Genomic DNA, 27,339 nt, shown 5'->3' with positions numbered 1-27,339 from the left:
GCCATCATAACATCTGGTTTTCTCCTTGAGCTTTTGCCAGGTATTTGTGGCCTGGATTGGCCTTTGTTGAAAGCAAATTTCTGAGCTCGCTGGGCCTGGATCTGACCTGGTATCTGTGGTAGTGGACACTCCACATTGATCTCAAGCCGAGTTCTGGACGTCTTCCTGACTTGTCCTGGCCTGGAGGTCCTGGGCCTTCTATGTGACCATTTTAGGTGGTCCATACTCCTAGGACTATAACATCTGGCCTGCTGCAATGTATATTGCTAGCTATGCAAGTTGTGTTATCCGGGTGCGCACGAGACCTTTTCCGAGGGGAACGGAGCAGAGCAGCCAATTTGCTCTGAGGCTATGTCTCTGATTATTTGTTTCTCAAGGGTCTGCTTGTGGTTTCTCCTCCCTAGCTATCCTTTCGTAGTATGCTTTTTGGAATCTGTTTGGCCCCTGGTTCCTTGCCTGGTTATTCTCGGTTTATGGGTTAGTTTCTCCATTTTCATCTCTTGGTCTTGGCAGTTCCCAGTGCTCTTTCGCTTTTCGGTTCCTGGTTGGCCTCTGCCTCCCACTGAGTATTTAGATTCTGCCATTACCTGCTTGCTCATAACACTCCTAACTGTCGGAGAGCTCTTGAGTGGGGATGCAGGTGCCTTCTTGCCCATTTGCTTTCTGATCTCGTCTTGGGAAGATGTGTCATTTATCAGATTTCAGGCCCATTTTGCTCTGCTGCCTTTAAAGCGACTTACCATGGAGTGGTTTACTCCACCTGTGGTTCCTTCCCTGTTGTCGCTGCTTTTGTAGCCTTGGCCACAGCAGCCGATAGTATTTTTGCATGCACAGACTGTACAGGAGCAGTTTATTTGTATGGCCTACATGCCTTCTGGTGTGGTGCTGCATGAAATGATCTTGGTGGGTGGACATTGCTTGGAATGTCAGCCTGGCTTGGGCCATCTTCCGCTGAGACCTTCTCAGACTAGGGCGGCACGGTGCCTGTGTATGTTAAGATAACATAAGTATTTATATACTGCAAAATGCCTTTCGGTTCAATGCAGTTACAGAAAAGTAGATACAACAAAGAAGAGAAAATTGACAGCAGATCCTTCTCTGACATCAGACGGCGCCATATGATCTCCCGATAACCTCCAACAATGAGAATATGTCAACGGGCTGTCGCCGAGGCAGACCCCACCCAGCGTGCAGGGCAGGGCCCGACGTCAAGACCATCAGCAGGGAGAAGCAGAGATCTTCCTGCCGTCATCTCTCCCATAGCACTGGGCTGCAGGCACCGGCAGACAATGGGCGCAATGGCCTAAGGAAGACAGGAGGCCTGATGAAAACTTTGCCCCAACGCAAAGGACATGGCTCGACAAAGTGCACCTGAGGAGCAGCCACCAGCAGTAGGGGGAAACCAGCAGCAACTGGAAGAAACTCCTGGCACATCGCACCACACAAGTCCACCAAGCAGAGATAGAAAGCATAGCAGGCGAGTAAGATAGAAGAATTCTGCCATTAATGGCCAAGCACGGGTGGTTCAGTTAGAAAGGATTAAAATTATAAATATGATTATTGAATCAGACCAAATTAAAAGGAATAAAATAACCTAAAATAGTAAAAATGAAGTAAAGGATGCTAAAATAACAGAAAATAAAACAGAAAAAAGGTGGAAGGCACCTCAAATCACAGCTTAACCAGGTGCCATTTTGTAAAAAAAAAAACAAAAACCAAACCTTTCGGGATGCACCCTGGCTGTAGCCTGCCCAGCTTTATGGCTTTCAGAGTTATCACCTTTGTTTTGTGCAGTGCCACTGTATATCCCTTCCAGCAGGGCATGGTTCTTTCTACTACAGAAGCTCTGGGGGTGTTTTCTGCCGCTATCGCCTTGCTAGACAGCAGCATGTGCTGCTACAGCTACCTCTGTATCAAGGCTTCATCTGTGGATCCAGAGCACAGCTTCTGCTGCCAGGGTATAGCTTCCTCTGTCAGGTTGCCATAATCTCCCATTCTAGCTACGGCTCTGATTCTGGAGATACTACTCACATGCTACTCTTCTGCAGCAGTGCAGGGCACTTTTTGTCTGTTTGCTTTGGTTCTCTTCCTAGATGAGCTCCACTGGGGACCTAGAGCATATAGCCTCCCTCCTGTTTGGTCTCGTCATCTTTCTAGAGTTCTCCTTTTCTGGAGGTCTGATGCAGCCCTCTCCTTATTCTGTATTGGTTGTGCATGGCACTTAACTGGTAGGGGTGACTCTTTGATTTCTTCCCTGCGGAGTCTACAGGGGGATCCTCCTACCCTTCCACTCAGCTTCTTCGGTGGCTTTGGTTGCATTGCGGCCACAGCTCCTATGTTGGGATGCGACGAGCAGCTTCGGCTGCATAGGTACCGGGGTTCTGTCTCTGGATCCAGAATGCAGCTTCTTTTGCCAAGTTGTCTTTAGCTCCCAGTCTGCACAGCTTCCGATTCTTGTTTGGGCTTTGGCCCATCTGTGGTGCTCTATTCCACCTTCCTCCATTTTGGATGTGGGGTTCCTGCTTGTCTGGCTCTGGATTCAGATGTCAAGCTCAGCTCCATCGTTGGTTGGCCAGCTTTTTTCCATCTGACAGTCTAGCATGGCTCCTTAGTTAGCAGGGGAGCGCAGATCTTCTTGCCTGTTTGGCAAGGTTCCGTCTTTGGCTTTAGTGCGCGGCTCTACTGCCCTGTTTGTTTATTTATTTCTAAAATTTCTTAACTGCCTATAACTAAGCGGTTTGTAGCATAAAACATTCACAATGATTCAAAGAACAACATAACAATACTTTCAGTACATACATTTAACCCACTAAAAATAGCAGGAAACTACAGTAGGATTACATATCATCAATCGTTAATGAATCAAGAGCATTATTCATAGTTCAGATTCCTCTTTAAGCATCTCCCTTCCACATAGCATCAGAGGAAGGCATCTATATACAATTGAGTTTTTAGCATTCGCTTAAACTGTAATCGATCCAAATAGGTTCTCAGGATGCCAGGGAGGAGATTCCATTGTTTTACTCCACCGATATCAGAGCTATTCTTGATTTTTCATACCGGACAGTATTCTCCTTTCTCGAAATTAATCTCACTGTGCCTTCAGACCTTAAGCATCTCCTCGGTTGGTATAGAGTTTGAAAATTCAGAGGAACAAAACCATACAAATTTTGATGCACCACTGATAGAACCTTGAAATATATCCTTTGTTCCACTGGGAGCCAGTGCAACTGCTTCAACACGGAGTAATGTGCTCTCTATGTGGGATTCCCAAAATCAATCTTGCTGCAAGGTTTTACATTTGAACTCTGGAAATCCCAGGTATAGTGCATTACAGTAATCTGTGACAGGATTAATGCCTGTACTGCTGATCGACAATATCATATGGAAGGAGCATCAGCTTCAATCGATAAAGTGTCCACAGTTGTGAGTATCCACACTGGATCACCCTGAGAACCTGTTTCAACTTTCTATACAGTACAAAAGGCAGTGGGAACGGACAATGAGCACTCCACTGAAGAACACTGATGTAAAACCAACTTGTTTATTTCAATGATTTTGGTTACTCTGGCATGTTAGTTGGACCGAGTTACCCCTGATGCAGACACCGAAACACAGTGCTGTGTTGGGTCCACAGCTTCTGCTTGTATGAAATAAACAAGTTGGTTTTACAAGTTGGTTCTCACTGCAATCCAGGGCTTGATGTTACTGTTATGAGTTCTAATTAATCTTATGTAAGCCACAATGATTCCTAGCAGACAATCACGGGGTATAAGAAACAGGAAAGAGACTTGGTCGACCAAGTCGATGAAGCCGTCCGCGCAATGTGCTGCGGCGGCGAAAAGGGCAAACAGAATGCTAGGGATGATTAAGAAGGGGATCACAAACAGATCAGAGAAGGTTATCATGCCATGGTACGCCCTCACCTGGAATACTGCGTCCAGTACTGGTCGCTGTACATGAAGAAGGACACGGTACTACTCGAAAGAGAAGAGCGCCTAAAATGGTTAGGGGGCTGGAGGAGCTGCCGTACCGCGAGAGATTAGAGAAACTGGGCCTCTAATCCCTTGAAAAGAGAAGACTGAAAGGGGACATGATAGAAACATTCAAGATACTGAAAGGAATAGACTTAATAGATAAAGACAGGTTGTTCACCCTCTCCAAGGTAGGGAGAACAAGAGGGCACTCCCTAAAGTTAAAAGGGTATAGATTCCATACAAATGTGAGGAAGTTCTTCACCCAGAGAGTGATGGAAAACTAGAATGCTCTTCCGGAGGCTGTTATAGGGGAAAACTCCCTCCAGGGATTCAAGACGAAGTTAGACAAGTTCCTGCTGAACCAGAACATATGCAGGTAAGACTAGTCTCAGGGCACTGGTTTTTGACCTAAGGGGCCACTGTGGGAGTGGACTGCTAGGCATGATGGACCACTGGTCTTATGTTCTCCATTGAGAGTGTATAATCTAAACATACTCCCAAGGTCACCATCTCCCTTTTTGCTTTCAGGTTTACAACTTGAACCTGAATTTCAGCAGGAAGGTTCTCAGCTTGATCATTACTCACTATCATCACTTCAGATTTCCCAATATTCAGTTGTAATCCATGATCACTCATTGAATCATTCACTGACTTCATGTACTCATTCAACAAAGAATATTGTCCGCATACAACCTATAGTAGACCTCTAACTCAAAATATTTTTCCTAGTGTAGCCACATATAGGTTGAACAACAGGGCTGACAAGGCAGACCCCTGGGGCACTCCTTTTTTCCCAGATACTATTTGTCCGCTCCGTACTACAAACAACCTACCCAATAGATAGGATGAAAACCATGACATAACCTCACCACTAATTCCTAATTTACTTATTTTCAAGGGTACTTTCAAGGCTACTTTCATGGCTTCCTCTTTGAATGAGTACAGCTACACTTGACGGCTTGGGTCAGCACCTTCTGGGGGGGTTTGAGGTGGCTCCACTTCCCTGTTTGGCATGGCTCCATCTTCGGATGTGTGGAGCGGCTCTTTGTCCATGTCTGGAACAACGATATCTTTGGATAGGCAGGGCAATTCCACTTGCCTGTTTAGCACGCCTCCATCATTGGATGCAGAGCGAGGCTTCTCTTCCTGATTGGTACAAAGCTACCCTTCGATGTACTACGCACCTCCTCTTGCCTACTTGGCAGAGGTCTGTCTTTGGATTTTGATTACCCTGCGGAGGCCTGCCTAATGTGTCTCCATCTTAGGATGTAGACAACTGCTTTGGATGCCTGCCTAGTTTTGGATGTTAACTGCTGCCTTGGATGCCTGCCCAGCATGTCTCGTCTTCAGATGTGGACCACTGCGTTGAAAGCCAATTTAGGATAGAAACATAGAAAATGACGGCAGAAAAGGGCCATAGCCCATCAAGTCAGCCCATACCAATGACCCACCCCCTGACTTTACTCCCCTAGAGATTCCACGTGAATATCCCATTTTCTCTTAAAATCTGACACGCTGTTGGCCTCAATCACCTATTGAGGTAGCTCGTTCCAATGATCGACCACCCTTTCGGTGAAGAAGTACTTCCTGGCATCACCATGAAACTTCCCTCCCCTGACTTTCAGCGAGTGACCTCTGGTGGTTGAGGGCCCTGTAAGACAGAAGATATCATCTTCCACCTCTATACGTCCCGTGATATACTTAAACGTCTCAATCATGTCTCTCCTCTCTTCGTTCCTCCAGTGAGTACAGCTGTAATTTATTTAGCCTTTCTTCATACGTGAGATCCCTGAGCCCCAAGACCATCCTGGTGACCATTCGCTGAACCGACTCAATTCGCAACACATCCTTCCGGTAGTGTGGTCTCCAGAATTGAACACAATACTCCAGATGAGGTCTTACCATGGATCTGTACAGCGGCATTATGACTTCAGGTCTTCTGCTAACAAAACCCCTACGGATGCAGCCAATCATTTGTCTTGCCTTGGAGGAAGCCTTCTCCACGTGATTGGCAGCCTTCATATCATCACTAATGATCACTCCTAAATCACGTTCCGCCGTGGTCCTGGCCAAGGTCTCACCATTTAGTGTGTAAGTTCTGCATGGATTTTTTTTACCTAGGTGCATCACTTTACATTTTTTAGCATTGAAGCTTAGTTGCCAAGTCGATGACCACTGTTCCAGTAGTAGTAGGTCCTGCGTCATACTGTCAGGTTCACTGCTTTTACCTACTATGTTGCATAGTTTGGCGGCGTCGGCAAACAGTGATACTTTTCCTCTAAGCCCTTGGGTCATATCTCCTATGAATAAATTGAATAGAATCGGGCCCAAGACGGAGCCTTGTGGTACTCCACTCGTCACGGCTGACGTTTTGGAGGGGGTACCGTTTACCATCACCCTCTGAAGTCTACTGCTTAGCCAATCCTTAACCCATGCAGTAAGTATATCCCCCAATCCCAGCGATTTTAGTTTGTTCAACAGCCTGCGGTGTGGGACGCTATCAAAAGCTTTGCTGAAGTCCAAATATATCACGTCCAGGGACTCCCCAGCATCTAGTTGTCTAGTGACCCAGTCAAAGAAGCCAATTAGATTAGATGTCTCCATCTTTGGAATATACCAATGCTCTGTATACCTGTTTTGCAGGCCTCCATCTTCTGACGTGTAATGTGACATTGGTTGTTCACTTCTTGCATCTTCCTCTTGGGAGGTGGACTGTCATACTGCGTGTCTGCCCTGTTTGCCTCTGGATGCACCTCCTGCTCTCTAGACAGGTCATTCTGGATGCTACCAGATCTCCTTTATCATGCCCTCATCTTTCCTTCTCCAGGGGGCGAGCACACGTGCCTTCACCAGCATGTCTTCTCCGGCTTGGCTGTGCTGGTTGGTGGTCTAGGACGTTCTTTGCCTTCTTGCCCTCGGTTTCATAGATCCTTTATGGCTCGGAATTGGTGTAGTCTTGCGGGGTCTGGACGACCAAGCTTTTCTTAGCCTGTCCTTTCCCCTTTTCAGGAGTTCTGGTTCACGAGTTTTGGTTTCTATTCTTTCTCTGTGCTAATGTCTCCTGCAGTTCCTTGTCTATGGGGTCTGGAGGTCAGCAAATATCGGTTGGCATGTCTTTCAATCTGTCTGGGATTCTGGATCATGGATCTTAGTTTCCTTAGCAACAGCAACAGATGAATCCAGAGACTAGTGGGATAGTAGACATCTACCAGCAGGTGGAGATAGAGAAACTGATTAACAGGTGGTCATATTGTTTGGCACTCCTCCTGTATTTTCATTATGCTCTATCTCCCAGCAGGTGATAATAGCTATTCCACTAGCTCCTGAATTCTGGTGGTGCCTGAGGCAATTCTGAAGTAAACTCTTTGTCTTCTGTTGAGAATCTTTCTCTTCAGATTGACTGGGGTGACTGGCTGAGCGGTGCCAGCTTTGGGAGTTACACCTGGGCCACCCCAGGTCCCTGCTCCACCCTCCCCTCCGGTGGATTAAGGGGTTTAATTTGGGCTCTAATTTTCATTCTTTTTTTTTTTTTTTTTAAAAAGGAAAGGAGTCCCACAGTGTGTGAGCTGTGCTGTACTTTCCTGTCAGCTTACAGCTTACAATTGCCAGCCATAACTTCTTTCCTGTTCAGGCGGGTGAGAGTTTATTGAGTGAGTAAGTCTTTTCTTTCTCGTGGGTTTTTGCATGTTGGCTGCGATATTTGTAGGCAGTTTGGCTCTATGGAGTTTTGTTTTCTGTAGTACTTTACAACGTCTGGTGTTTGCACTTTGAAAAAAAAAATGGCGGCAGAGGCGGTTAAGAGGTGTTTGCGCTGTGGAAAGCGCAGAACACCATCGGGTCTGTGTACCGCCGAGTGTGCTGACGCTATGGCAGAAGATCTTGCTTTTCCAGTTTGCGAGTCTGCTGTTTCCCGTGCTTATGAAGTGTGGTCGAGCTCCCCTTCGCTTGCGGTTGAGCCCGCAACACTTCACTGCACGTCGGCGGCTAGGAAAAGTTCGGCGGCTGTTGGCAGTTCGTCCGACCTTGTTACAGACACGGTTTCCATGTAGGACCAGATGCAGGCCGTTCCAGCGGGGTTGACTCTGGGCGATTTTTCGACGGAGTTTATTATGTTGATGCACCAGGCCTTTTTATTGCAGAGCTCTCAGCCTGCATGTACATTGGATTTAAATTTTTCTTTACTCCCATCTACTTCTGCTACTCCTGGGCAGTCTCAGCCGGCTAAGCGTCGCAGACTGGCTCTTGCGGATGACGAGGATCCTGCGTCGGTCTCCCCTTTGGCCCTGGCTCTTCTGGAGTCTTTGGAAGAGGGTGAAGTTCCAGACTTGGACATGGAGGAGGTGCTAGGTAGGGAAATAGATGATCCTACAGCGCCCCATCTTTTTCACAGGGAAGAACTTTCCTCTCTGATTTCTAAAGCATTGCAAGGGTTAAACATCTCTCAGGAGGATCCTCAAGTATCGGGGTCGGCTAACCCCCATATGGCAGGAACGCAAAAACCACCTAGGTCTTTTCCGGTTCATGAGGCCATCCAGGAACTTATTACAACTTAAAGGGACACGCCAGAAGCTGGTCTCCGGGTGACAAAAGCCATGCGGCAGTTGTATCCTCTTGCTCAGGACGAACTGGAGAAGTTTAAGTTCCCGAGGGTGGACGCTTTGGTGGCCGTGGTTACCAAAAAGATTACATTGCCGGTTCAGGGGGGCATAGCTCTAAAAGACGCCCAGGATAGGAAGATTGAATCTTCACTTAAGATGTCCTTTGACGTAGCAGCGGTGACTTTGAAGGCTGCCATGCGCAGTTCCTATGCTGCACGGGCTTGTCTCCAATGGAATCAACAATTGGCAGTAAGATGATGGAGACGGAGGTTTCTCTTCCGTCTGACTTGGCAGATATGGAGTCAGGTATTTGGCGAACGCCTTATATGATATTCGTACTTCTGCAAAACAAATGTCTCTTTCAGTGATTTCTCGTAGATATTTGTGGCTCCGTAACTGGGCGGCGGATGCAGCTTCAAAACTTAGGCTCGTGAAGCTCCCTTTTAAGGGTCGTCTGTTATTTGATGAAGATTTGGATAAGTTGGTAAAGGATTTTGGAGATACCAAAACACAAAGGTTGCCGGAGGATAAGCCGAAACCTCCTTTGAGAACCTTGTCTGCCAGACCTCGTTTCAGAGATGTTAAGAGATATAAACCTGGAAAGCCGTCCTTTCAACCCTCTTAGGGTTCTTTCTATAATTCTAGGCCTAGATTTCCACAAAAGAATTCCTTTCGTCCTGCAAAACCCACAGCAGTTCAGCCAGCCCGTACTCCGGCCGTACGCAATCCCCAATGACGGGATAACGGCCCCCTCCATTATTTCCTTAGGAGGTCGGCTGTCTTCCTTCCTAGCGGAGTGGGCTGAGATAACGTCAGATCAGTGGGTGCTGGACATTATTCGAGAGGATTACAAATTAGAATTTTCTTTTCCTGTCGCAGATTCTTTCTTGGTATCCCCTTGCACGGAGGCAGCCAAAAGAGAGTCAGTGCAGGTCACCCTTCAGGTTCTTCTGGATCTTGGGGCTGTGATTCCGGTTCCTCCTGAAGAAAAGGGCCTGGGCAGATATTTCATTTACTTCATTGTGCCCAAGAAGGGAGGGTTAGTCAGACCAGTGCTGGATCTTAAATGTGTCAACCAATTTCTCAAAGTCAGACATTTCCGGATGGAAACGGTACAATTGGTCATTGCAGTGGTTCAACCAGGAGAGTTCCTTACGTCCCTCGATCTCAGAGGCTTACTTGCATATTCCAATTTGGCTGCCATATCAGCAGTTTCTTCGCTTTGTGGTCCTGGGCCAGTATTATCAGTTTTGGGCAATGCCTTTTGGCCTCGCCACAGCGCCCCACACCTTTTCGAAGGTGATGGTAGTGGCGGCGGCATTTCTTTGCAAAGAGGGGATTCGAGTACATCCTTACTTGGACGACTGGTTGATCCGCGTGTCTTCCTGACAGGAGAGTTTGACGGTGACCCACAGGGTGATCTTCCTTCTTCAGTCTTTGGGGTGGGTCATCAACTTTCAAAAGAGCTCTCTTACTCCATCCCAATTGTTGGTGCATCTGGGAGTGCAGTTCGACAGAGTGGGGAAGATGTTTCTGCCCAAAGACCGGGGAGGGAAGTTGAAGTCTCAAATTCAACGGATTCTCCAGTCGCCCAGACCGAGAGTGTGGGATTATGTGCAAGCTCTGGGTTCGATGGTGGCGGCTCTGGGTTCGATGGTGGCGGCTCTGGAGGTGGTGCCCTGGGCTCGCTTCCACATGAGACCGTTTCAGCAGTCCCTGCTCTCACGGTGGTCCCCAGTGTCTCAGGACTACAATCGTCGTCTCAGGACTACAATCGTCGTCTCCAGTGGACTTCTCAAGCATCGTTCAGCATGCATTGGTTTCTCGACGAGTTCAGTCTGTTCAAAGGAGTGCCACTTGCGACTCTGGACTGGGTCATAGTTACGACGGATGCCAGTCTACTGGGATGCAGAGCTCGATGCCTTCAATTATCAGCGCAGAGAGTCTGGGCTCATTGGTCGATCAATCTGCTAGAGTTGAGAGTGATCCGGCTAGCGCTTCAGGCATTTCAGTCTATGATTCAGGACCGGCCGACAAGGGTCTTTTCAGACAGTGTCATGGCAGTGGCCCATATCAACCGGCAAGGAGGTACACGAAGATCTAAATTAGCCAGCAAGGCGATGGTTCTGCTTCAATGGGCGGAAGTGCATCTTCCCCTTCTCTCGGTGGTGCATATTGCGGGGCAAGCAAATGTTCAGGCGGACTTCCTCAGCAGAAATCTTCTAGACACCAGAGAATGGGAACTCTCCCATCAGGCATTCGACCTGATAGTTCAGAGGTGGGGTCTTCCAGAGATAGATCTCATGGCCTCTCGAAATGCAAAGCTTCCTCGGTTCTTCAGCAGGCACAGGGAGTGGGAGTCGGAAGGGGTGGACGCTTTTGTTTTTCAATGGCCTCGGGGTTGTTTCCTCCTTGGCCGATGATCGGTCGGGTGTTGCATCGCATAGCTCGCTTTCAGGGCATGGTAATCCTGGTAGCTCCGGATTGGCTGCGCCGTCCTTGGTATACGGATCTGATCAGTCTTTTGACAGGCGATCTGTTACGATTTCCGGTGACTCTGGACTCACTCAGGGTCCGATCAACATGGAAAATCCATCCCACTTTAGTCTTACGGCCTGGATATTGAAAGGTCGCGACTGAGGAGGAAGGGTTATTCGGATCAAGTTGTTTCGACTCTTCTCCAGGCAAAGAAGAGATCCGCATCCTATGCTCGTGTCTGGCGGGTTTTCGATTCTTGGTGTGCTCCTCAGGGTATTTCTCCCTTCCAGGCTTCTCTGTCTAATATTCTTTCCTTTCTGCAGGACGGCGTAGCCAAAAGGTTGGCCTATAACTCCCTTAAAGTTCAGGTGGCAGCCATTGCTTGTTACAGAGGCCGTGCATCTCATTCTTCACTGGCGTCTCATCCAGATATTGTTCACTTCCTGAAAGGGGTACACCATATTAGGCCACCTGTTAAGAAGACCTGTTCAGAGTGGAGTCTTAAATTTGTCCTTGGGGGGTTGCAGAAAGTCCAATTTGAACCGTTATCCAATGCTACTCTGAAGGATGTCATGTTGAAAGCAGTGTTTCTAGTGGCTATGGCTTCCGCCTGACAGGTTTCGGAGTTGCAGGTGTTGTCTTGCGGGGATCCTTTTTTGCGCATTTCAGATTCGGGGATGTCGGTTCGGCTGGTGCCACCATTTCTTCCTAAGGTGGTATCTTCCTTTCATGTTAATCATTATCTCTTTCTTCCTGCTTTTCGGAAGGAGGACTGGGGGGACCGCTTCTCTTCGTTGCGTTTCCTAGATGTGCATAGAATTCTTCTACATTATCTACAGGTTACTAACTACTTTCGGCATTCAGATCACCTCTTTGTGTTATTCGCGGGATGCAACAAAGGTATGGCGGCGTCCAAGGCTTCCATCGCTCGTTGGGTCAAAGAGACCATTTGCTTCCACTTACTTGACGGAAGGAAGCAGTTGCTAGGAGAGCTTCATACCCATTGGACCAGAGCAATGGCTACCTCTTGGGCCGAATCCAGGGGTCTTTCCTTGGCGGAGATTTGTCGTGCGGCTACTTGGTCTTCTAAGAATACATTTTCTAAGCATTACCGGTTGGATGTCGCAGCGCATGCGGAGACTGAATTCGTGCTGCGGTAATTACGGAGGCTGCATTTTCTTCCCACCCAGATTGAGGATTGCTTTGCTACATAGCACTAGTCTCTGGATTCATCTGCTGTTGTTGCTAAGGAAGGAAAAATTATGTTCTTACCTGTTAATTTTCTTTCCTTTAGACGCAGCAGATGAATCCAGGGCCCCATCCTATTCTGCATACGGTCTGTCAGTTTATCTATTGCAAGTTTGCATTTTGTTATTATTGGTAGTTGTATCCTGTATTTTACCCTTTGCAATTTTTTGATGGAAATAAGTTTTTTTTACATGCTCAATATTTCCTAGTTCCGGATGCTTGGGCAAGGAGCAATACTGAAGATACAGGAGGAGTGCCAACCAATATGACCACCTGTTAATCAGTTTCTCTATCGCCACCTCCTGATAGATGTCTACTATCCCACTAGTCTCTGGTTTCATCTGCTACTTCTAAAGGAAAGAAAATTAACAGATAAGGACATAATTTTTCCTTCTCTTCTTTCGCTGTGCTATTTTATATTAAAATCTTTTTTATTAAGCAGTGACAACAGCAGGTACAACAGTAGTAGAAAACAAGGTTCACAATTTCAACTAACAACCGCGGAGGACTGGACTCTTATGTCCTCCACGATCAAAAGCAACACCCCCAGTCCACAGAGAGAAACCCCCACCCCCCCTACCCCTCCCTCCCCCACCCAGAGAAAACATACAACTCTCAAACAGGAAAAAATTAATGGCAAACAGAGAACTGAATTAGAGGTGGAGTCTGTTCAGGATACAGCTACAACTCTCAGGGGACAAAATGTTCAAGTATGGAGTCCAAGTGTTGACAAAGTCTCTGCTCCGGCGGCGAGAAGAACTGGCCAAACGGGCCTCCCAGCCCATAAGTTCATGGAGTCAATTCCTCCAATGCCAAAAGGAGGGGGATTCAGAAGAGAGCCAGCAACATAAGATACATTTCTTCCCCAAGATAAAACATTTACTAAGAAATAGTTTTTCGGAAGAAGTATACATAGACAGTAAGGAAAACTGGGCAAACAACATAGAAAGCACTGAGACAGGCATAGGAGCTTGTACCAGGCCCTGTAAGAAGGATGCCAGCTCCTTCCAAAAGGCCTAAATCCCCTCATAACTCCAGATACCATGAAAATAAGAATTAATCTCCACCGAACATCGAACACATAGTTGAGTGCCAATACAACCCATATGGTAAGCCTGACTTTGGGAAGCATAGGCCCGTAGGACAGTGCGATAGTGACATTTGCGAATTTCATCACTATATGTCCTGGCCTACTTTTGGATTGCTTTGTAAAATCCCACTTGTCTCGTCTGGATTCATCTGCTGCTAATCATCTGCTGCTAATGACAATAAAAGAAACACTGTCTTTACCTGAAAATGTTTGTTCCTTTAGTCACAGCAGATGAATCCAGAGCCCCTACCTTTCCATTCTTTCCTGTTGTTTTCTGTTTTCACATAGCTCCATAAGAATTGAGCCTAGGCACAGCCTCAAAGTGTACTCAAAAGATGTGAGGAGGGAGTTCAGCCTGGTTTGTGTTCCTACTTCTTTGTCAGGAGGAATACTGAAGTGCCAGTGAGCAGACCATCGTATATATGGCACAGATCAGCATTGTGCTCTCTATCGCCACCTGCTGGTAGGTGAAATTAACCCAGTCGTTCGGATTCATCTGTTGTGAATAAAGGAACAAACATTATTTAGGTAACGAAACAATGTTTCTTTATCAGGTAAGATATCTCTGTAATTTAATTAAAATTCTTATATACCACATACAAATCTAAGCGGTTTATAACATACTAGTGTTAAAGCCCGTTACATTAATGGGTGCTAGAAAGCAGCCCCCTTTCCCTCTCCCCCTCCAGTTCCTCCCTGACTGTCTCTCCGTGGCCCCCTTCTGTCTCCCCTCCCCCATGCAAAGCTGTCTGCCTCCCAACACACCCCTCCCTCCAAAGCAGCCCCCTTTCCCTCTCCCCCTCCAGTTCCTCCCTGACTGTCTTTCCGTGGCCCCCCTTCTGTCTTCCCCCAAGCAAAGCTGTCTGCCTCCCAGCTCACCCCTCCCCCAAAGCAGCCCCCTTTCCCTCTCCCCCTCCAGTTCCTCCCTGACTGTCTCTCTGTGGCCCCCCTTCTGTCTTCCCCCCAAGCAAAGCTGTCTGCCTCTCAGCACACCCCTACCTCCTTTCCCTCTCCCCCTCCTTAGAGAATTTTTACCTGCATGGGACACCTGCAGCACCGGCACCATACCCTCCAGCCGTTCCTCTGAGCGAAACTGCCACCACCGCTCAAACTCCTTCACGCGCTGCCCGCCTACATGCTGTTGAGGCTGCTGCGCACGCTCTGGCCGACTCCCTTAGTCCCTTGCCACCCCCTTCCCGCGGTCCCGACAAACGTGCAGACTCCAGCAGCGGCCACAGCACTCTAAACACGCTGCTTCGCGGTCTTCTACTGCCCTGATTTGCTCTGCCGTATCGGGCAGAGCAAATCAGGGCAGTAGAAGGCGGCGAAGCAGCGTGTTTAGAGTGCTGCGGCCGCTGCTGGAGTCTGCACGTTTGTCGGGACCGCAGGAAGGGAAGAGGGGCGGTGGCAAGGGACTAAGGGAGCCGGCCAGACCGCAGTGGAAGGGTCGGATGGGAGGCTGAACGGGGGTTCGGGTGTGCTGGAGAGGGGTGGGGGCGAAGATGCCGCCGCCGAAGACAAACTCTTACAGGGAGGGGGGAAAACCCTAAGCGCGCATGCGCACTCCTGCGGCCACAGACCTACAGATCATGGAAGCACGCAGTTAAAAGTGTGCATGCGCAGCTAGGGTTTTATTATATAGGATGTATGTCTGTCTTTCTTTCTCTCTCCCTGGCCCTTTTCTTTCTGTCTCTCTCCCTTGACCACTGTCTGTCTTTTTTTTTTGTTTCTTTATTTCTGTCTGCCTCTCTCCCTTTCTGTCTGTCTCTCTATCCCCCTGTCTGTATATCATTCTTTCTTCTTTCTCCTTGGCCGCTGGCCGTCTGTATGTCTTTTTTTCTTTCTCTCTCTCTCTCCTTGGCTGCTGGCTGTCTGTTTTTCTGTCTGTCTGGCACCCTGTCTGTCTGTCTGTCTATCATTGTTTCATTCTCTCTCTCTCCCCTTGGCCGCTGTCTGGATGGCTGTCTGTCTTTCTATCTGTCTCTCTGGCCCCTTGTTTGTTTGACTTTCTGTCTTGTCTTTCTCCCTGTCTGTCTCTCTGTCCCTCTGTCTGTCATTCTTTCTTTCTCTTTCCTTGGCCACTGTGTGGATGCCTGTCTTTCTGCCTGGCCCCCTGTTTATCTTTCTGGCTTTCTCTCTCCCTGGCCCCCTGTCTCTCTCCCTGGCCCCCAGTTTTTGTTTTGTCTTTCTGCCTGGCCCCCTGTTTTTCTTTCTGTCTCTCTCTGCCTGGCCCCCTGTTTTTCTTACTGTCTGTCTCTCTGCCTGGCCCCTATCTCTGTCCTTGGCCCCCTGCCTGTATTTCTCTGTCTCTTCTGGCCCCCTTCTGTCTGTCGGCCTCCTAGCACACCCCTCCCTCCAAAGCAGCCCCCTTTCCCTCTCCCCCTCCACTTCCTGAGCCGTATTTTTTTTTTTTTTTTTTAACCTTGTAACAGCAGCTGCACACCCTCCTGCAAAGCAGCACCAGAACCGACACTCTCCACTAACAGGAGAGAAAATGCCGGCGCTGCCGCTGTGAAACCACAACTGCCACTGCCACTCTCCTGCCCTGACAAACCACAAAATGCGCCTGAAGCTGACCGCGCTGACACACAGTCGCGTGCCTTCCGCCACTGCACGCGCCTCCAGCCCCTGCAAGCGTCGTGAGGTGTAATAGAATAGTGCCACAGAAGCACACCTCATGGCGCCAGGAATCACGAAATTTCAAGAGCGCATGCATGCTCTAGGGTTTTATTATAGATATACATAAAATATAACTCCATATACTGTAGACAGCTTTGAATTCTTGTTCATGAAATCAATTTATGCAGCTTTTATATGTACTTTTTCTGTGTGTTGTGTGTTTAAAGTTAAAATTGTCTTGTCAGACAAAAAAGACTAGATGGTGGACTGTGGTAGATTTAGGGGGCAGCCTTGAAAAAGCCTGAATAGGCGAAACATTGGAGGCTGAAATAAGGAATGCCGACCTAGATGTGGTGGCAATATCTGAAACTTGGTTCACGGACTCACATGGGTGGGATATGGCTATACCGGGCTACAATCTACTTCGTCAGGACAGAGAGGGCAGGTTAGGAGGGGGGGTAGCTCTATACATTAAAGAGGACATCAAAACCACCAGGATCACAGATATCAAGTACACCGGGGAGTCCCTCTGGGTAAACCTGGCAAGAGGCAGAGAAAAATGCCTGTATCTAGGTGTGGTTTACAGACCCCCAAGACAACTGGAAGACATGGACGCAGAATTAATTGAAGACATAGAGAATATCACTCTACGAGGAGAAGCTGTACTGCTAGGGGACTTCAATATGCCTGATGCAGACTGGAACTCATTTTCAGCGACAACCAGCGGTAGCAGGAGGCTCTTAACCTCCATAAAGGGAGCACGTCTCAAACAAATGGTAACGGAGCCCACTAGGGCCCAGGCGATCCTCGACCTGGTACTCACCAACGGGGAAAGCGTTTCAGAGGTCTCAGTAGGAGATACGCTAGCCTCCAGCGACCACAATATAGTATGGTTCAACCTTAGGAAAGGCTTCCCTAGATCAAACACGAAAACAAAGGTACTCAATTTCCGGGGCACAGACTTCGCACGCATGGGAGATTTCGTCCATCAGACCCTGCAGGACCAAGCGGAGACCGATGATGTAGAAGCTAAGTGGTTAACACTGAAATCAACCATACATGAAGCAACTAGCCGCTTCATAAAATCAGTAAATAAACGACAAAGAAACAATAAACCCCAATGGTTCACCGCGGAGATCTCGCACCTCATTAAGGAGAAGAAAAAAGCGTTTCTCTCCTACAAGCGCACGGAGAAAAGAGAGGCAAAAGTAGAATATAGGACCAGGTCTACAGCGGTCAAAATGGCAGTTAGGGAGGCAAAACTTCGAGTGGAAGAAATTCTGGCAAAAAACATTAAAAAGGGGGACAAATCCTTCTTCAGGTATATTAGTGACAGAAAAAGGAACACAGGCGGGATAGTACGCCTTAGAAGACCGGACGGAAGTTACGTGGAAGCAGATTCCGATAAAGCCGAACTACTGAATGAATACTTCTGCTCAGTCTTCACCTGTGAGGCACCGGGACACGGTCCCCAGTTGAAGGTAACACAAAGCACAGAAGACCCATTTCAGAATTTTGAGTTCACACCAGGTGAAGTTTACAGTGAACTGGCAAGACTCAAGGTGAACAAAGCCATGGGACCAGACAATTTGCACCCAAGAATGCTCAGAGAATTGAGCGATGTCCTGGCGAAACCGTTGGCTGAGCTATTCAATCTCTCCCTAAGTAAGGGGAAAGTTCCCCTGGACTGGAAATTAGCTAATGTCGTTCCTCTGCATAAAAAGGGTTGCAGGGCAGAGGCTGCGAATTATAGACCGGTGAGTCTCGCATCAATAGTGTGCAAACTCATGGAAACACTAATTAAAAGCAAATTGGACACGATCTTGAATGAAGGGAATCTTCTGGATCCCAGTCCGCATGGATTCACCAAGGGTAGGTCCTGCCAATCCAATCTCATCAGCTTCTTTGACTGGGTAACAAGAAAGTTGGACTTGGGAGAGTCTTTGGACGTTGTGTACCTGGACTTCAGGAAAGCTTTTGACAGTGTCCCACACCGCAGGCTGCTAAGCAAGATGGAATCGATGGGGTTAGGAGAGACACTAACTGCATGGGTCAATGATTGGCTGAGTGGCAGACTTCAGAGGGTGGTGGTTAATGGTACCCTCTCTAAAACATCGGAGGTGACCAGTGGAGTGCCGCAGGGCTCGGTCCTGGGTCCACTCCTTTTCAACATATTCATAGGGGATCTGACTCAAGGGCTTCAAGGTAAAATAACACTATTCGCCGATGACGCCAAACTATGTAATATAGTAAGTGAATGCAGTTTACAGAATTATATGGCGCAGGACCTGCTTACATTGGAAAGTTGGTCCTCAACCTGGCAGCTAGGCTTCAATGGTAAGAAATGTAAGGTCATGCACCTCGGAAGCGGAAATCCATGCAGGACGTAATTCTTGAACGGAGAAACTTTAACTAGGACTTCAGCAGAACGAGATTTAGGAGTAATCATCAGTGCAGACATGAAAACTGCCAATCAAGTGGAGAAGGCTTCATCTAAGGCAAGGCAGATATTGGGTTGTATCAATAGAAGTTTCGTCAGCCGAAAGCCTGAAGTCATAATGCCGTTGTACAGGGCCATGGTGAGACCTCATCTGGAGTACTGTGTGCAATTCTGGAGGCCACATTACAGTAAAGATGTGCGCAGAATTGAATCGGTTCAACGGACAGCCACCAGGATGATCTCGGGGCTCAAGGGTCTCTCGTACGAAGAGAGACTGAACAAATTGCAGCTCTACACTCTCGAGGAACGTAGGGAGAGGGGAGACATGATCGAAACATTTAAGTACCTCACGGGACATGTCGAAGTGGAAGATGATATTTTCTTTCTCAAGGGACCCTCGGCCACAAGAGGGCACCCGTTCAAACTCAGGGGCGGAAAATTTCATGGCGACACCAGAAAGTATTTCTTCACAGAGAGAGTGGTTGATCATTGGAACAAGCTTCCAGTGCAGGTGATCGAGGCAGACAGCGTGCCAGACTTTAAGAATAAATGGGATACCCATGTGGGATCCCTACGAGGGTCAAGATAAGGAAATTGGGTCATTAGGGCATAGACAGGGGGTGGGTAAGCAGAGTGGGCAGACTTGATGGGCTGTAGCCCTTTTCTGCCATCATCTTCTATGTTTCTATGTTAACATGTCGGGAAGAGTCCCTTAGCCAACAGTGATCTAACTAAAAAGATAAGTGCTGTAATTGTTTTAATATAAGAAGAAATAAAAAAAAAAAGATACTTAAATAACTAAAAGGATCGAAGACAATTCATAAGTAGTCTTTTTGTAAAAAATAATGAAGGATTACTGCAAAGGTTTCCGATCCAAAATATACGAGATGATATAAAAGAATTTATGAAGGTTACTCAGTTTTCTTACTATAAATGATTGTAAAATAAGGTGTAACCAATTAAGCATATCGCCAGTGAAGTATACTTGTTAAAGTTAAAATTATGCATGCTGTCTGTATAGGAGCAAACTATTTGGTCTGTTGATTGTAACTTATGTTGGAATAAAATTTTATAAAGGCAGATGTTTAATAAGATTCATAATGTAAATGTAACTTAGATACCTTTCTGCATCACAGGCATATTGATAAAGTATAATTTTTTTTCTAGAGTATTACAAACACATGGATAAAAGTATGATCACAAACTGTATTTGAGATTGTTGCTATGTGGAATTAATCTAGTTATCTAAGACATATTAAAACGAATTTTTATTTGTAAAATTATCACAACAGATGCTGAAAAGCTCATAATTCTTTTTTTCTCCTCTTTCAGATTGGATATTGAACATGGGTGCATTTCTGGATAAACCAAAAACTGAGAAACACAATGCTCATGGGGCAGGAAATAGTTTGTGCTATGGCCTCAGCAGTATGCAAGGATGGAGAGTGGAAATGGAGGATGCTCATACAGCTGTTGTAGGAATTCCTCATGGTCTGGAAGACTGGTCTTTTTTTGCTGTTTATGATGGCCATGCAGGTTCTAGGGTAGCAAATTATTGTTCATCACATCTACTAGAACACATCACTGACAATGAAGATTTTAGGGCAGCAGAAAAACCTGGGTCTGCTCTTGAGCCTACAGTAGAAAATGTGAAGAGTGGAATCCGAACTGGCTTTTTAAAAATTGATGAGTATATGCGCAATTTTTCAGATCTCAGAAATGGAATGGACAGGAGTGGCTCTACTGCAGTGGCAGTTATGATTTCACCTAATCATATTTACTTTATCAACTGTGGTGATTCACGTGCTCTTCTTTATAGGAATGGACAAGTCTGTTTTTCCACCCAGGATCACAAACCTTGTAACCCAAGGGAGAAGGAGCGTATTCAGAATGCAGGAGGAAGTGTAATGATACAGCGTGTTAATGGCTCATTAGCAGTTTCTAGGGCTTTGGGGGACTATGATTACAAATGTGTTGATGGCAAAGGCCCAACTGAACAACTTGTATCTCCAGAACCTGAGGTTTATGAAATTTTAAGAGCAGAAGAAGATGAATTCATTGTCCTGGCTTGTGATGGAATCTGGGATGTAATGACCAATGAGGAGCTCAGTGAATTTGTGAAGTCTAGGCTTGAAGTAACAGATGATTTGGAAAAAGTATGCAACTGGGTGGTAGATACCTGCTTACATAAGGTAAGTAACTTTTTTTTTTCCAGTAAGATGGTTTTGTGTGTTCTTAGAATCCGGCAAGCATGAAATGAGCTCTTCTCTTCCCGAATCTTCCTACTTCCTACTTTTAGCAGCAGTTATCTATGAAACAGTTAATGGATTTAGAAACTATCACATAAGATGAGACATCCTTCTTTCCAGAACTGGTGATTTTTTTATTCTCCATTTACTTAAGCTACCATGATGCTGAACTGCCTGTGGACTCTGGGTGTTGGCAATTAATTGCTTGAATATAAAAGAACAACCTTGGCAAAAGTTATAATTAACACAGATTGAAAGGGCTATTAAAAATCTGATAGCTATTCTTTTCTGTAATTGAGAGTGGAGTTGGTTCCCGAAAAGACATTCTTAATGCTTTGCTGTAGTTAAGTCTGGTAACAAATATAACAGTCCTTTTACTAACCTGTGGTAAAAAGTGTTATCCCAGGCCAAGCAGGCAACATACTTCTCACAGATGGGTGACGTCATCCACAAAGCCCCGGTATGAACAATGCAAGAGTGTACTGTTACTTTAACTTTTTTTAGAAGTCTCAAGACTGCCCGTACCTTGCTTTCACATGTGCCTTCCCGCCCGACATCAGCTCATGGGATCATCTGTTCTTAGTTTTCTGGAGAGTTAAGAAGATGTGTGTCATTGGAATCTCTCCAATTGCGCCATTTTTCTTCTTTTTGTGCCTTCCGGTTCATTTTCTTAATTTCTTTTATTTTTCTTATGTAGCAGTTAATTTTCTTGGGAGTTTCTTGCAAACATTTTTTCTTCCCATGTTTTGGGCCTTTGGTCCTCCTTCAGCCGGGTTTCTGACCAGCGGCATAGACACTCTTATTTTTTTTTTGGGGGGGGGGAGGGTCAGAAAATCACTCTACCTTTTGGGAGGAAAAATTGTTTCTTTTGATCTCGTGTTGGCGATTTTTCCTTTAATGTTGAAGCCTTCTAACAGCTTCAAGAGTAGACTCAATGATGTTCAAAGTTACAAAAACGCTCTTTGAAGGCTCAGTGTCTACAGCAGGAGAAACTTTTTGGACCCCGAGATCTATCGAGTATGTCCATCACATCCGATGTTTAAGAAGCCTTGTTGACGCTGGCACCACAATTGTGCCGACATTATCTAGTAAACAGGTTAGGAGAGATTCCCATGCTTCTACTTGCCATGCAACGCTGGCATCTCTAGCACCGAGTAAGTCAATGCATGCCAAACAGCGTTATCAGCATTCTTGCTCTCCATTATAGGAAGTGCTTTCTCTAAGGCATGCCTCTACAACTAGGTTACCAACGCCTTGACACCCTGCACCAACAGTGCCATTTTCACCCTCAGTACTTCAGTTTACCAATCGGGACCAACTTGAGCTGTGTCGTGAGCTTGCAGCTATGCATCAAAGCCAACTGCTGCATTAACTCCTCTGGTACCAGCCTAGCCCGAGTATGGCTCTGAGGCCTTATGGTACTAGGTCTAAGTCCTCCTCAATGCAGATTCAGGTCCCTTCATCGTCAGACCTTCATCTAAGGAGACATACGAGTCCTTCCCGATGCTATTATCTGCACCATAGCCACTATACCTTATCGTGTCATGCTCCTCTGTATGTACAATTTTTGCATCTTCAGTCATAGAGCAGAAGGACTCCAATCTATCCCTTCAGGATTTCTATGACCCACAACATTCTGCACCAGAGTCCTATGACTCATTAGATCCATCTCCTCCTGCCTAGGCATGGTCACCACCAGAGAGCCTTTCTTTTACCACATTCATAAGGCAAATGGGTCATTCTCTTCCTGTGAAAATAGAATCTGAATTGGAACCAAGAGCTACACTTTTCGATGCACTTGACTTTGAGCAAATCCCTAGGAAATGTCTAAAACTCCCACTCCATGATCTCATGCGAGAATCCATGTTGAAAAACTGGGAGACTCTCCTACTTATTCTGATGGTACCATCAAAATTGGATTCCCTTTACAGGGTATAATCATGTCTTGACTTTAATCCACTGTTCCCTCTAAGCTGAGCAGGAGTCCTCCAACTGCATTGCTGCCAGCAGAGGGCGGTGCTTCAATATTGTGTTTTCAATTGCTAAGGACAGTCAGGTTCCCTGGAGTCCTACAGAGCTTGCCTGCTCCTCACTATTGATAATGTGATAGAGAAACAGCACCCCCTCGCAGATAGGATAGTAGGTGGAGGACTCCTGCTTATCTTAGAGGGAACAGTGAATAAGCCTCAAGTTACAGCATCAATCTCTCCTAGAAGAAGTCATCTAGTTCCAAATCATATTTTATTTATTTTAAAAATTTATGAATTGCTTAAATCTAAGCGATGTACAAAACATTTACATCCACAATTTCAAGCACAAACATTATAAAATGCAGTAAACAAATAAGTCAATCTTCCCCACAAAATTTCCTTAATACAGAATTCTTTAAATCTAAAATAAATAACTCCAGTTAGAGAGGCATCCACAAACAATTGTGTTTTTAACAATTTCTTGAAAGACATACGATATTTGCATAATCTCATTATACCTTGAATTGAATTCCAGAGATTCTTACTGGCAATTGAGAAAATAGTTTAGATTTTACATAACTAATCCCATTTTCTTTCAAAATGATGAGCAACATCCCTCCCTCAAATCTCAAATATCTTTCAGGTTGATGGATTTCCCACAAGCTTTGAAAGCAAGTAGTAGAGGAGTACAATATTTGATGAACAGGTAACCGGTGTAGAGCTTTTAAGATCGGAGTAATATGGGCAATCCTAGGAATACCTATTATCAATCTAGCCACTGAATTCATTAGAAGTTGCACAGATTTGCATGTTTTCTTTGACAATCCAAGATTCAAAAGATTGCAGTAATCAATTCGAGATAGCAATAACGCTTGAATGACAGAGCGAAAATCCACAGGCAGAAATATTTGTTTTTAATATAAATAAGATATGAAGTTGTGCATATCTTCCTTGTACCACTTTAGCTATGTGTTGTTTCATAGAGAGCTGAGAATCTAATTGTACCCCAAGAACCAACATCTCAGGCTTTACCAGTAATTGTGTGCCCATAACTGTAAGTATTGTAGGACTGCCTACAATACCAATATGCCAGTACTCCCAAGTGGAAGGGTCGTACTTTGAACAAGTTTGGCCCTAAGCTTTGTTAAAATACAATGCTTACCAGCCGTATCCTCGGCTACAATTTCTATATGACCTATTTCAAGCAATTAGTTTAATAGCTGTCTTACTTCGAACAATTCCTCCCTACAGACCAGCTTCCTGATTTTCAACAGAGTACACATGATCTCCTTGAGACTAGGAAATTCATGTGAAGATCAGTCTTTGATGCTTTTGATGTAAGATCTAGAGCAGGGGTGTCCAACCTTTTGGCTTCCCTGGGCTGCATTGGCCAAAAAAAAAAAGTTTCTGGGGTCGCACAAACACGCAAACGCTGCAACAAGACAGAGGAGGGAGCCGGCAGGACAGTAAACACCTGGGGGCAGCAGAGGAAAACACTGCATCGCCCTTGACCGGGGCCGCACAAAATACTTCATAGGGCCGCAGGTTGGACTCCCCTGGTCTAGAGCATCAGCCTTATCCATTGCAATGCAATGGCAAACGTGATTGCCTGCAACAGACTGGAACCCCACTGCCCAAGACTGTCTTTCAAATAGCCCTTGTTTAGGAGATGAGCTTTTTGGTGATCACATTGAAAAAGCTATGCAATCACCAAACATGAACACAGTATGACCTCTCCTTCAGCCTGTAAGTCGAATGATCCTATACAGTCAACTACAACCTATAGATGGTGCTACATTATGCCGTCAACAAATTTCACAACTCCGGCTCCAAATCACCCTAAACTAACTTTCTCAATCTTAAACTCCTACTTAGCAGGAGTTTATCTGGTCTTTTAGCGTGCTTCTGGAACACCTAGTCAATATCCTACGACCTTCTTCCAGGCCCATTAGAGGTTTACTCACCCTCTACCACTAACTGTGACCACCCTCCACCACTAATTCTTCAGTTTTGCCTGTGATGACATAGGGGTATGCTCCTACATCTACCAGAGCTCTCCAAACAAACTACAAGGCGAGTTTTATTTCAGTTCTCAGCAGACTTTCCTCTTTCTTCAGAAACTCTCAGCCCTTCTGCAGTTCAATGCTATCGAACCAGTACTTCCTCAACAGAAGGGCTAGGGGTTCTATTCCAAGAGCTTCATATCAAGAAAGATGGGAGGGCTTTGACCAATTCTTAACCCCCATGCTCTCAACAAATACTTAAGTCGAGAAAAATTTCTGCATACTCTTTGGCAACCTTGTAGCCCCTCCATGGGAAGAACTCATGGGCTGTGCTCTCGAGATCTCATGGAAGAATACACATCCCCATTCTGCAAGTTTACAGGCATTAACTACTCTTGAATAGGCCAGCATCATCTTCACTACAGTGAATTGCCTTTTGGCCTGCCGTCGGCATCTAGAGTGTCCACAAAGTATTTACCGTATTTTTCGCACTATAAGACACACCTAGGTTTAGAGGAGGAAAACCAAGAAAAAAAAGATTCTGAACCAAATTGTGTACTAATATATTTAATAAAATATACCAGGCTCTGCGCCTAGCTCTCCTCACTCCCTGGCAGGCTCTGCACCCTAGCTCCCCTCACTCTCTTCCAGGCTCTGTACCTTGTCTCCCTTTGGTGGTCTAGTGGTAGGCCAGGATAGGAAGGATCTGTTCCATCCCACTAACAATTTTTTACTCCTTCCCCAGTACCTTTTTAAATTCTGGTGGTCCAGAAGTAGCTTTCTGCGCTCCTGTCTTTCCCTCGCTGGACGGCTGCCTCATCATATCTTGCGGCCAGGGGCACACAAGGCAGGAGCGAGCTTTTTGACAAAGTAATCTCATGAAAGACATCTAAGGAAATTAGAAAGTCGTGGACTAGCAGGTAATTTCCTTTTATGGATTGAGAACTGGTTGAAAAAACAGAGTAGGTTTAAATGGTCAATATTCTCAATGGAGAAGGGTAAATAGAAACATAGAAAGATGATGGCAGATAAGGGCTACAGCCCATCAAGTCTGCCCACACTATTGACCCACCCTTTTAAGTCTACTGACCCCCTTAAGTATAATTATACTGCCACTCTACTGACCCGCTCTTTCAAGTCTATACCCTAGTGACCCTGTTCCTTGGCATGACCCTCGTAGGGATCCCACATAGGTATCCCATTTATTCTTGAAGTCTGGGATGCTGCTGGCCTCGATCACCTGCACTGGAAGCTTGTTCCAATGCTCAATCACTCTTTCCATGAAGAAATACTTCCTGGCGTCTCCACGAAACTTCCCTCCCCTGAGTTTGAGCGGATGTCCTCTTGTGGTCGAGGGTCCTTTGAGAAGAAAGATATCATCTTCCACCTCGACCCATCCCGTGATGTACTTAAATGTCTCAGTCATGTCTCCTCTCTCCCTACGCTCTTCGAGACTGTAGAGCTGCAATTTGTTCAGTCTTTCTTCGTACGAGAGACCCTTTAGCCCTGAGACCATCCTGGTGGCCATCCGCTGAACCGATTCAATTCTGAGCACATCTTTACGGTAATGTTGTCTCCAGAATTGCACACAGTATTCCAGATGAGGTCTCACTATGGCTCTGTACAATGGCATCATGACTTCAGGCTTCCTGTTGACGAAGCTTCTCTTGATACAACCTATCATCTGCAATGCCTTAGATGAAGCCTTCTCCACTTGAGTGGCAGTTTTCATGTCTGCACTGATGATTACTCCTAAGTCTCGTTCTGCCGTAGTCCTAGTTAAAGTTTCTCCATTCAAGGTGTAAGTTCTGCATGGATTTCCGTTTCCGAGATGCATGACCTTACATTTCTTGGCGTTGAAGCCCAGCTGCCAGATCGAGGACCAACTTTCTAAAGTACGCAGGTCATGCTCCATAGTATCCTGTAGATTGTAGCCGTTTACTATATTGCATAGTTTGGCGTCATCAGCGAATAAGGTTATCTTACCTTGAAGTCCTTGAGTCGGATCCCCAATGAATATGTTGAAGAGGAGTGGGCCCAGGACTGAACCCTGCGGCACTCCGCTGGTCACCTCCGACGTGGTGTTCACTAACAAGGTATAGAAGATGATAAAGTGAGGTTAACTGGAAACATCCACAGTGGCAAATCTCCCCACTTCTGAGTGCTCAATAAAGAGAGAGGTCTAGAGGGTCTCCAACACCCACTCAATTCCACACTGATTGTGTAGTACACGCATCTAGTGGGTCATGATGTACAGTACACTTCTTCCGTATTCGCTGTGATAGGAGTTTAACAGAACTGCAAATACAGAAAAACCGCATATAACTTTTTCATATGTTGTTCGCTGTTTTCTGTTAAAAACCATTGTGAATATAGTGAAACCGCGAATAACATGGGAGACCTGGTCTGTTCCTGAAGGAGAGACAAAACATGATGAAGAAAGTGCTGGGAATCAGCGATTTTCTCTGTAAATTCTTGGAATCAGCAATTTCTCTATGCAAGCTGATATAATTTGGGGGGAGGAGCCAGCAAGCTAAAAACCGTGAATAATCGAAACCGCGAATGCTGAAACAGCAAATACGGAGAGAGAAGTGTATATTCTTGACCCTTATCATCTCCTCATTGATGTCATGCTTAACACTTAATGTTGTTTCAAAGTTCAATGAA

At 45.9% G+C, this 27,339-nt stretch overlaps 1 protein-coding gene across 6 annotated transcripts in view; it reads left to right on the top strand.

Annotated features, from left to right (window-relative positions):
- The window catches only part of PPM1B (protein phosphatase, Mg2+/Mn2+ dependent 1B), a 99,006-nt gene that overhangs the window by 9,183 nt on the left and 62,484 nt on the right, over positions 1–27,339 (top strand). For all 6 annotated transcript variants that reach the window (XM_033937440.1, XM_033937434.1, XM_033937437.1 and 3 more), the window contains one exon: positions 19,783–20,642. In XM_033937440.1, the coding sequence (XP_033793331.1) occupies positions 19,797–20,642 (846 nt within the window). In that variant the 5' untranslated portion in view covers positions 19,783–19,796. The remainder of the gene's footprint in view (positions 1–19,782; positions 20,643–27,339) is intronic.

Source organism: Geotrypetes seraphini, chromosome 3, assembly GCF_902459505.1.
Source record: "Geotrypetes seraphini chromosome 3, aGeoSer1.1, whole genome shotgun sequence".
Taxonomy (NCBI): Eukaryota; Metazoa; Chordata; class Amphibia; order Gymnophiona; family Dermophiidae; genus Geotrypetes; species Geotrypetes seraphini.
The sequence above is the reverse complement of the archived record's forward strand: the minus strand, read 5'-3'. Positions and strand labels throughout refer to the sequence as shown.